At 36.4% G+C, this 12,417-nt stretch overlaps 1 protein-coding gene across 2 annotated transcripts in view; it reads right to left on the bottom strand.

Annotated features, from left to right (window-relative positions):
- Positions 1-584: 584 nt before the first annotated feature.
- Positions 585-12,417, bottom strand: part of LOC144448248 (fatty acyl-CoA reductase 1-like) — a 28,253-nt gene continuing 16,420 nt past the window's right edge. The window contains exons 5-13 of one of the 2 annotated variants that reach the window (XM_078138419.1): positions 10,775-10,881; positions 10,018-10,195; positions 9,444-9,488; positions 8,882-9,000; positions 8,488-8,555; positions 7,310-7,391; positions 2,787-2,876; positions 2,318-2,447; positions 585-2,139 (exon numbers count right to left, since the gene is read on the bottom strand). In XM_078138419.1, the coding sequence (XP_077994545.1) occupies positions 1,852-2,139; positions 2,318-2,447; positions 2,787-2,876; positions 7,310-7,391; positions 8,488-8,555; positions 8,882-9,000; positions 9,444-9,488; positions 10,018-10,195; positions 10,775-10,881 (1,107 nt within the window). In that variant the 3' untranslated portion in view covers positions 585-1,851. Of the gene's footprint in view, positions 2,140-2,317; positions 2,448-2,786; positions 2,877-6,361; positions 6,441-7,309; positions 7,392-8,487; positions 8,556-8,881; positions 9,001-9,443; positions 9,489-10,017; positions 10,196-10,774; positions 10,882-12,417 lie in introns of both variants that reach the window. The other variant, XM_078138420.1, reaches the window with a different exon arrangement.

Raw genomic sequence — 12,417 nt, 5'->3', positions numbered from 1 at the left:
TTTTAAAATGAATTACAAATCGCAAATGTATAAATTACATTATTTATGATATCAATTATTTACATGTTGTGTGTAGCTTGGCTCCAGTGTTCCTTTATAACATCACACATTATCATACCAGACAGGATGGCACATGTTGCATTTACAAGAATTGTACAAAAATTACCATACAATGATTCAAAAGAATTCATAACATATACTGTGTGCAACGTAAGGTATATTAAAATAGTCCCTTCAATTTAAAGAATTTCATAAGTTATATGTTTCCCTAAACCATAAGCTTTGTAATCAACCAAAGATAAGTCATAGATTATAATAGACTCTCTCAGTCCTCGGAGCTTCGCTTTACTAAAATTAAAGCTAAACGAATTATTTTGTATGTACCGATACCAGTGATATAACGGTACTCGAATATCCTTGTACTGTGTGCCCTTATCGACCATGATAAAGATAACCATTCGTTGACGTGTGACTGCAACGTGCCGTGTTTTCGCGAAAACACAGAACGTCGCAGTCACACGTCAACGAATAGTTATCTCTACGTGGTCGATGAGGGTGCACAGTACAAGGTTATTCGAGTACGGTAATGGAGTATGTTATGTAGATGGTATCGGTACATACAAATAATTCATTTAGCGTTAATTTTAGTAAAGCGAAGCTCTGAGGACTGTGAGAGAGTCTAAGATTATAAGGGTACATAAGGACACCAAGTAATAGATATATTGCTATAAATCTGTGAAGGGTGCCCCCACATGGCCATATCTGCGCAAATTCCCAGCAAGACACTAACACTCACAAGTGTCTTTGTCGCTCATAATTAATGTTACATATTTGGCAAAAAAATCTAATAATGCTGTTTAACAGGTATATTTTCAATTCCATTCAAAAAATAAACAAGATTTCCCGCACAGACATTTTAAATAATCAATGTATATACTGAATTGTGCAAAAGTTCAGAACAGCAGACAAGCTTTCAGCTCCTTCTCTGCTTTAGTCTAAATCTTCACTAGTCCACGTAAGTATTGACAATTTTGCTCTTAAAAACTGTACATTTTAAGGTGCGTTTCCAACAAACAGCACCTTCTATTGATGAAGTATCACTGTGCTAATACTTTTGTTTTTAAAATGACATGGGTAACACTGACCAGCTGCAGTTTACACTGTACAGGGAAACATGTCAAAAGATTGTGCTGTTTGGCAGAAAGGGGAGTTTTTTGATCTTGATACTTTTATTCAATGTGCTTACAGTACATGCCTATTATATGGATGATACCATTTTAAGCTTATATGATGGGGGGGGGGGAAGGGTTGATGAGATTGACACTAAAGTAGTACTTGAATCATACCACTTTTAGGCTGGACATGGGGGATGGATTAGATTGTTATTGCAATGAACACATCATGTGAAGGTTTCGTTCAGTATTTCAGCTACACAATGGGAAATCACTTTGAACTCTGACCTCCACTTTGAACCTTGACCTCCTCTTTGTGATAATTGAAGGTAGAAGATAGAACCCTAAATTTAGTATGACCTTTCACTTAGAAAGTAGGTCAAATTAATTACAGGTATTGTTCTTGTCAGCGAGTCCAAAAGGTTTCCCAAGTTACAACTCATCACCATGGTAACTAAAGTACAAAATATGAAACTTTTTGTTTACCGTGTTAGAATTTATTAACTGGTTAATGCCGCCTAAAATACTGCTATGGTATTCAAGACTTCCTGTTTATCTGTTTTTTTTTATAAATTAATATTCCATCTTGATGGCCATATACATCAAAATCTGATTAACTGTCTCTAACTCTTCAGTGAAATGACAGTTGGAGACAATTTGTTGACATCTGTTGTTGTATCTAGCTGGTAGAACTTGTGAGTCTTGTGAGCCTGACAAATTTGACGAACAGACTTGTGACAAAGTACCAAAGATTGCGAGCTATTTGTGATCGGGCGATCAAGAAACGCCAAATGACAACAAAGAGGATGGCGTTAAATGAATAGCGGATGTTACGTAGCTTCTTCAGATGTGCTCTTGCTTGTGGTAGTCCGGAGAGTTCTTCGTTGAGGACAAAACGTTTGGTTCCCAGGCAATAGGCTTCTAGGTAGGATGGCCAGTCAAGGGGACGAACGTCAGAGTAGAATACCTGAAGGAAGATGATGAACCAAAGAAAATGAAAATCAAAGAACAACTCTACACATCAAATCCTAAAATACTACACCATATGCTGAGTAAATAATTTGATAACTACAGACAATTCTAGGGGTCAAATCATACCAAATTGTAAAAAGAGCATTACTTAGCAGCTGATGTGAACACCTCACCTTGTTGTCTTCCTCGGACAGCAATGTACAAAGTGAGTCAGTGTTCTCACTAGACCATTCCCATGTGTTGGTTGTGAAGTATTCTAGACTGGACATGGCTTTCCTCATCTTGTCATAGATACGAACCATTCTGTCAACAAATCAAAACACTATGTTTAGTTTGAGAGGTACTGAAACACGTACCAACCCTTTATCTCATGCATCACACCCCACAACCACTACCATCACAAACCCAACTACTGCTATCACAAACCCAACTACTGCTATCACAAACCCACCTACTGCCATCACATCCCAACTTCTACCATCACAACACCCACCATTGCCATCACCTCACACCACTGCCATCACCCAACGATTGCCATCACACCTGGGACCCACCACCACTGCCATCACCCCACCATTGTCATCACATCCCCTACCACCTTCCACCATCACCATCACCCCCAACACACACAACACAGCCTACCTTGCTTTCTTTCCCATCAAACGCAACAGGAAATCATAGAAGTAGCCAGGGAGTTTGTGACACACAATATTCCAGTATTCATGAACAACCCTAAGAAATGAACAAGACGACAAAAAAAGTTACAGAAAACAAAGCAATTTAAGTAATATGATCATTGTTCAAATGAAGCGAAATTAAAATTTGCATCAGGTGCATTGGAAAAGATTTGTAATTTTGGACTGTATATGAATCTTGTAACATAAATAATGATACCAGTGTGCCCTTGAAAATAAATAAAAAACAGAATTTTTTTACTGAGTGTCAAAATAAGACATTTCTAGCGAGTCACCACATCATAGGGAATAGGAGAATACCAAAGTTTGTTTTTTATCAGATATTACTAGGTGCTAGTTGTCATTAGTGTATGATATTACCTTTGAGGACACACTGAGTATCTGGCACCCTGTTTTTTAGGGTATATACATTAACCAAGGGATCATACATGATCATTTGAGAAACAAAATCTAAACTTGCATGGTTTTGACCTTGTTTCTCAAAAAAATGAAGAAAGGAAATTGACACAAAAATTATGTACGTAATTTAATAATTAACATAATATTTATATTTCAAAATATTCGCTCTTCATCATAGATTGAAAGATTCATCATTGTTGGTAACCATGGTAACACATTGAAAGATTCCTCATTATTGGTAACCATGGTAACACATTGAAAGCGACCTCATTGTTGGTAACAATGGTAACACATTGAGAGTCCTAATTGTTGGTAACCATGGTAAAGCATCGAAAGATGCCTCATTGTTGGTAACCATGGTAACACATTGACAGAGACCTCATTGTTGGTAACCATGGTAACACATGGTTAAAGGGCTATGTTTCAATCCCAAGTCATCACATCTTAATAAGGATTCCATGGGATTATTTGTTCTGTACCAACTTTTTCAATGCTGATAAATAAATAAATACCAAATCCTCATCCCTGTGGTCACTCCAAAGAGAGCACACAATGATAAATCTTTCCATCTATCTATCTCTCTACTCCATGCAGTTATATACATTCACAACACATCACTACGCCATGCAAATGTAACCACTATATATGTCACTTGAATGCTATTGCAAATCTGAACTGTTCAAGGGACATTTATACCTGGTATATATACACTTGCATGTAGTTGTGAAGTTTATTACATACATCTATAGTTCCAATTTATACCATTATGTATTGTAATTACACCAAACTGGAGTTGTCGTCAGCTAGCGGGGAGGCTAAATTGTTGATAACTTGTTAGAGATTTACATAGTCTCATGTCTCCATTTTATGACAAGTTTATTGAAATAATGCAAACTAACGACGAAAACAATAATGTAGAATACTATTAAACGTCAGTGAAAGAATTACCATGGTAACACTAGTGATTTCCATTTTATCCTCCGACATTTTGGCAAACTACAACTCCAATTTAGTCCCACTGCAGACACTGATCACATCTACTGTAAAGATGCCATCATGTTACAATTTGTATCACCATATATAAGAATGGTTTTATATATAGACCATACTGCTTGACATACATTTCGTTATTATATAAATTACACAGACAAGGCATTTGCTATGTATACAGCTCTCCACACTTTCAGCAATTTGTTTAGATAAATAGAAATACCAATGTCTATGTTCGCAATCTAATTTGGCAAAACAATTATAACAGGCCCCAGAAGGTATTCAGCTATTGCACAATATTGATGAGATATTGACAAGCAGAAATATCCCCTACATCATTGTCTGGAGGGCAATGTCACATATATACATTTTTTTACACATCTTGGTAATTCCATGATGATGAGAACACAACTTTTTTCCTGACTAAATTTTAACCAAAACTCGACATGGGCATTGAAGGGAGATAAGTAGGTAAAATCTACGAGAGTTCAAAAGCCTACAGGTATTTTATTGGTACCTCCCACCTACATGTATTTCATAGCACTACTAGGTATGACAATGTACACAATTTTCCTCCTTTTGGGTAGTTACCAAACTTACAAATACTGTTGTTGAAAATGACGTCATCTCCTGATATACATTTTTTTGTATCTCTGTAACTGTTGCCATGGGAGCAAAAAGTTATTGGCAGATATGGTGCTACTATATCTATAAGCCAAGCTGTTAATTGAAATATGATATTTCGAGTCATGAATTTAGGAAGAAAGGACAAGAATATTGGGAATGAGATCAACGACTTTATGCGATACATAGCTTGTGACATTACTTGCATTAATTTCATTTTATAACTTGTGTATTTCTTAAGCTCAACAGCATTTTTTGTGACATTACTTGCATTAGTTTCATGTTATAACTTGCATATTTTTTAAGCTCAACAGCATTTTTTTTACTGCATCTGGTGCACGAAAAAGAAATGCAATGGTCTTGCAGTAGTCACTCCGAGTGTAGGTATAATATGCAAAGTGAATGAAAGTAAAGTTTGAGATCTTTGATGAGACATTGAGATTTCAGAATGTTTGCAGTGGCATTGCCTGTCAAGTTGCTGCAAAGGTAGAAAGCTTATTTAAATCTATTCCACATATGCCCAACAAATAGGTGCTAGTTAGGAAAGAATTGGGGAAGAAAGGAACGTTAGTTAGAGTACAAGTTTCAAGGAAAAAAGTTGAAGAATTTACTGACTTGAACATGTCACATGATATAAATTCTGCTTCCTGATTGGCTGATATTTGGTTTACATTGTTGCACTGAGTAAAATGTTATGGCAACAGTGTGAAAATATAGTGCATGCACTTTTTACAAACTTTTCTTTTGTATTTGATCCAAGCCTTCTTCTGTCATGAACTTAGTGGAACCTCCAAAAATATGATTTTTGAGACAATAAGGAGCTAGCTCTCTGCTATTATTAAGATGAAGTCTTAGACATTGTGAAAATAGAGCTCCTCAGAGTTCATGACTTGCTTCTGACAAAAATCTGAGGTTTGTTGAAATTATCATTATTATTTTGAGGATGTTAAGAAATTTCAGAATAGGTACCATTGGCATACCTGTTACTGTGTACTACACAAAAAGAATTTAAATTCTTTCATCAGTGAATTCACAAAATAAGTCTGGTAATGCAAGTCATACTTTGAGGACAGACTGAGTGATAGTTACTTGTATATTTATTTAAATTCAAAGATTTGTAGATGTTTTATTTCAAAGCATTGATTAATTTCTGATATCCGTCAACTCTCTCAGAAGCCATGGTAAACATACCATCCTCATTTCATTTCGTTGTGAAGACGTTCAAATTTTATTTTACATGATTCTGTCAGGTTTGAAGAATTTGATATCATTTGACATGCACAGAGTAGTCTCTTCCTAATGTTGTTAATTTAAACGTTACAGCATGTAGGAATATTCAAGTCAGTGAAAAAAAGGAGGGGGAATATACTGTGCTTATTTACATATAGGGTAATTACGGTATTATGAGGAGCAACCCAAGACAAAATACTACAAGGACTGCCGTGATTGGCTATCCAAGGCTACATAACTATAGAAGGACTGCCGCGATTGGCTATCTTGTCATCTTACTGATTATCGGTGATACTTCCACCAGGGCGACGAAAACTACCATGAAGAGGAAACCTCTTGTAAATACTTGGAATAACATCTGTAATCAAAGACAGCTTGGTATGTCAGCATTTGGAATCCCCATTCCCGAGCAACAGTTGCCGTAACAACTATCTAAATTTCCAAGTACGACAGTCATACTGTTCATATCAGACACGACACATTGGTTATGATGTCCATTTACATTTCCTCAATGCCTCAAACTGTAAAGTTTTCATAAAAAGGAAAGTTGTGTTTTTGTGGCTGATATCGATTGTTTGACTGTCGTATCAAGGTATTTGCATACATAGAATATTTGCATTAACTGCCCATTATGCATTCTCCTTAGCTACCATCATCACATGCACCACTTTATTAGTTTTCCTTTACCCACCCACTATCATCAAGTGTTGTATACAGCATGGGATGTCAAGCTCCATCAGATGTAGAACTAATGGTACACCTCATTGCCCTACAAATGACCCCGTCATAGGCGGCAGCCATGTTTGATTTTCATAGGTGGCAGCCATGTCTGATTTCAACACATGGTGGCCATATTGGATTGCCACAAATGGCAGCCATATTTGATTTCCTCAGGTGGCAGCCATATTTGATTTCCTCAGGTGGCAGCCATATTTGATTTTCATACAAAATGTAGATGGCAGCCATGTTTGATATCTAATTGGTTGACATGTATGTAGTTGACCAATCAAAAATCAAACAAGGCTGCAACCTGTTGCAAGGTTCTTTGTGAGGCAATGATGCATACTGTTTTAGGGGAAACACTACTGATGGGCTTCTATGGGATGTGTGATGTTTAACATGAACTAGATGGAAGCCACTGAGTGATGCATCATGGGAGTCACGTACTGCAAATACTCTCTGCTGTTTTACACTATCCCTATATACATGCAGGGATGGATCACTTACAGAACATTTGTGACACATGCATTGGGTCTTCTGAATGCATTTTCAAGAGGAACCCGTTTGAAGAATGGTGGAATAACTGACTCTGTGAGCAAAACATAATATTACAACATGCAACAGAAAAAAGTGCATTACCAGAATTCTAATAAGTGCAAACTGTGTACCAAATATAAACATAAAATAATTTGCATATGGGAATACTTTGGAAGATAGCAAATCATCAACTTAATATGAATCTAACTTTTAATCTTTAGCTACATCAATGTACAAATAATAACACATAACAGAATTGCAGATTTCTTTTTTTTTCTCTGTCAAAAATTCCCAAATTAGGTACAAAATGAGTGGGATATGCCGGTAGTCTTTACACATAATTACGGTAGATAACTCACTATCTACCATTATATTTCATATAAGATGTGGGTGAGACTTTCCTTTCACTTTAAGTTTTATCACAGTTAGTTAATTATTCCTATCTCCTGTACGTTCAGCAAATCTATTATTAACAATTCTACATTGTAAATATTGTATCAAAATTGTTTGTTTTTTTCTCAGGAAATGTTATCGATGTACTAAATGTTACAAACATGGAAAATAATCAGTTTTGTACTGTTGTCTTACGATTGGTTTTTGGGATTGTTACCCTCAAAAATACTGATTATTTACAGAAATGGCATATCCTTAGTCTACATATCTATGATGTAAAATACTGTAAACCGTCTCAGGAAGTATTACAAAACACTCTTGCAAACATGGACAGCAATATTAGTTTTAGATTCTTATTTTGAAAATTGTGGATTGTTCAAAGTAATGACATATTCTGATCCTAGCTTTTACTATCATCAAAAAAAATAACCCCAGTGCAAAACAGTACAACAGTACTTCTATACCATGAGTTTAGCACACCCATTTCACCCACCAGACGTACCTTTCTTTCCCTAAAAACCAACATATTCCCAACCTTTATTGTCCACCCAACATTCCCTGAAGTAATACAAACAATACACAAGACATACAAATATCCCAAATATAATGAATAAATAAAGTATTTCCATGTTTTGAAAATGTTTTATTTATGAATGTAAAGATTAGCAGTGAATTAAAATTTATAATTTTTTGCTGCATTATTTTCAGTTTTTTCATATTTTTATTGGAATATTAGTCGAGTGTGTTTTACTTACCCATATCACCCCATCTAAAGGGATTATGCCCTCCTGTAGTCACATTGTACACAGGAACTACTTTTGGTCTGCAAAAGAATAGACAGTAAGACATCGGAAAAAAATAATTTTTTAAATGTGTTAAAAATGTTAAAATGTTATCTTGAGGCAAATATACATCTAATGTTGTTAGTAAAATATTCTTACGATAAAATGTCCAAATAGACAGACAGACAGACAGACAGACAGACAGACATACATCGCCACGACATTACCTCCCATACGGGAGTTAACAAAATATCCCTGATCCAAAACAAAGGAGTTGATAATAGCTGATATTTCAAGACTTTATTCAGAGTCTTAGCAGAAATATACAGCAATAAATAAACAAACAAAGTACTAAAATTTCACTTACTTGAGTACACCAATATTCCATGCTGCAGCTATCATAACATTGACAGGAATGTCTACAGGAACCACATCAGCTACAGCATTAGGATCAGCCCTCATACTACGTAAGAGTCCTTTACCACACTGAAATCAAGCAGTACAAATTTGATAGAATATCAACTTTGATACCATGCCATAGATCTTTACAGTTCTGAATTCAGCTTTGGATGCAGTGTACAAGACTTCAGAAACTGTAAATAAATTGTCTTTTATCATTTTGACACCAGTTGGCACATAAGAAATGAAATATTCAGTTTAACAGGACACTGAGAAATTGTATGAATGCTACACATATTGGCCCCTTGTTACCTCATGTACAGAAGAAAACAAACTGTCCTTTATAATAATAAATATAACAATATATACCTATCCAACAGAAAATGTGAAACTGTTGAGATTTTGTGACATACCACATCGATGACATGGCCGATATAACTATATCATCTACTCACACGTATCAAATTGTTCTAATGCAACAGTATAGTTATCAATCACATAAATTTGTAAATTAATAAAGGTATACTTACTGCAATGAAAATACCAGATGGACCATTAAAGTTATCAATCCAGCCCTACAATAAAACAACTCATTGATATCATCACTATTTTAATGATTATATCATCACCTAGGGTACATTCTTTTTTAATATTTCAATGCAAATATGTGTTGTAGATTTCTTCCATGAGATTGGAAATAAAAATTTTGAATTATTGTCTATTAATAGTCTACTTACATACATGCATCTCTGACAGGCAGTTAGTTGTGAAACACAACAGTTCAACTATGCAATAAACTTAATATCTTTACAACACTGTTTTCCTTCATAGATTGGGAAAATTCAAATGTGTCTATCATCTCCACTTCAGTATTGTACTGTATGTGCTTTTTAGCCTTGATGTGTGTGTGTGTGTGTATGTATGTATGTATGTATGTATGTATGTATGTATGTATGTATGTATGTATGTATGTATGTATGTATGTATGTATGTATGTATGTATGTATGTGTGAAGCAAGGCATACTGACAAAACAGTTCAGTCATCTGATTTATCATACTAAAGTTTGGTAGCATATGATTCTACAGTCCTAACATCTACTTACAGGAATGGGTTCCTTCCATGCAGCACCAACAATAGATGGTCTGACAATAGCTATAGGCATATCACCACAATCCTCCATCAATACATGTTCTGCTATGGCTTTTGTGAAGGTATATGTATTTGGTCTCCTGTCAATTAGTTTTGGGGTTAAGAGACGTAGCATTTCATCATCCATCCACCTGTAAACATCAAGATATCAAAAGTTAAAATTGAACCCAACATAGCTAGGGTCATAAGTCGGTAGTAATATGTAATTTATCTTTTGCCAATCTTACATGAGTGACTTGTACTAAGTTGTAGAAATGGTGGTCTTTATCACCTTCAATTTAAACACAAACACACTCACATCTTAAACACACATCTTAACTCCCACATTATCAAAAAGTCAATACCAATTTTCCCTCTAATGATAGCCAAATTTTGTTGTTGTGGGTCAAACTGAGAAAAACCGGCATTTCTTGTGAGTCACCACATAGAAAGAGATAGGGGAACACCAAATTTTGGTGCATCACTAGATATTGTGTGCATCAGTGGCACGTCAAATTGGCTTAGAGGGCACACTGGTCACCACATAGTAAGAGATAGAATCTTATCCGTAGATATTACTGCTTACCCATTTAAACAGCTACTTTCAAAATTATCGTTGTCCCTGATAGATGTATCAAATTAAGCTTTTTGTATCAGTGAGATAACATCTTCAAACACTGATAAAGGTTGCATACTGGTATAAACAAAACAAGTCTATCTCTTTTACTTACTCAATAGCATCATCTAATTTTCTGTGGTCCATGGGTGGTGGGTAGATCTTCTCTTCAATGTACTGTCTATCACAATTACAGTAGGCAGTTGATGTATGAACAAATGCCTGTAACAGGAAAAAGGGTTTTATTGTCCGAATAATGTCACAGAACCCAGTAGTGTCATGTGAGTACTAGTGTGATGTACTCTGGGTAATAATGTCACAGAACCAGTAGTGCCATGTGAGTGCCAGTGTGATGTACTCTGGGTAATAATGTCACAGAACCCAGTAGTGCCATGTGAGTACCAGTGTGATGTACTCTGGGTAATAATGTCACAGAACCCAGTAGTGTCATGTGAGTGCCAGTGTGGTGTACGCTGGGTAATAATGTCACAGAACCAGTAGTGCTATGTGAATCTCAGTGTGATGTACTCTGGGTAATAATGTCACAGAACCAGTAGTGCCATGTGAGTGCCAGTGTGATGTACTCTGCGTAATAATATCACAGAACCCAGTAGTGCCAAGTGAATCTCAGTGTGATGTACTCTGGGTAATAATGTCACAGAACCAGTAGTGTCATGTGAGTACCAGTGTGATGTACTCTGGGTAATAATATCACAGAACCCAGTTGTGCCATGTGAGTGCCAGTGTGATGTACTCTGGGTAATAATGTCACAGAACCCAGTAGTGTCATGTGAGTACTAGTGTGATGTACTCTGGGTACTAATGTCACAGAGTGCAGTAGTGTCATGTGAGTACTAGTGTGATGTACTCTGGGTACTAATGTCACAGAGTGCAGTAGTGTCATGTGAGTACTAGTGTGATGTACTCTGGGTACTAATGTCACAGAACCCAGTAGTGCCATGGGAGTACTAATGTGGTATACTCCGGGTACTAATGTCACAGAACCCAGTAGTGCCATGGGAGTACTAGTGTGGTGTACACTGGGTAATATGTCATAGAATCCAGTAGTGTCATGTGAGTGCCAGTGTGGTATACTCTGGGTAATAATGTTGTAGAACCCAGTAGTGCGAAGTGAATCTCAGTGTGATGTACTCTGGGTAATAATGTCACAGAACCAGTAGTGCCATGTGAGTGCCAGTGTGATGTACTCTGGGTAATAATGTCATAGAACCCAGTAGTGCCAAGTGAGTGTCAGTGTGGTGTACTCTGGGTAATAATGTCTCAGAACCCAGTTGTGTCATGTGAGTGCCAGTGTGATGTACTCTGGGTAATAATGTCACAGAACCCAGTAGTGTCATGTGAGTGCCAGTGTGATGTACTCTGGGTAATAATGTCGCAGAACCCAGTAGTGCCAAGTGAGTGTCAGTGTGGTGTATTCTGGGTAATGATGTCACAGAACCCAGTAGTGTCATTTGAGTGTCAGTGTGATGTACTCTGGGTAATAATTTCACAGAACCCAGTAGTGCCAAGTGAGTGTCAGTGTGGTGTATTCTGGGTAATGATGTCACAGAACCCAGTAGTGCCATGTGAGTGCCAGTGTGATGTACTCTGGGTAACAATGTCACAGAACCCAGAAGTACTGTGTGAATACCAGTGTGATGTACTCTGGGTATTTGGCTGAGTGTCTATGGTGTTCTCTGTTGTTGTACTTTTACAAGCATAGCCAATCAATTTTCTTAATCTATCTCAATTGGATGT

This window comes from Glandiceps talaboti, chromosome 17, assembly GCF_964340395.1.
Source record: "Glandiceps talaboti chromosome 17, keGlaTala1.1, whole genome shotgun sequence".
Classification (NCBI taxonomy): Eukaryota; Metazoa; Hemichordata; class Enteropneusta; family Spengelidae; genus Glandiceps; species Glandiceps talaboti.
Note: the sequence above shows the minus strand (reverse complement) of the source record. Positions and strands in the feature narration are given on the sequence as shown.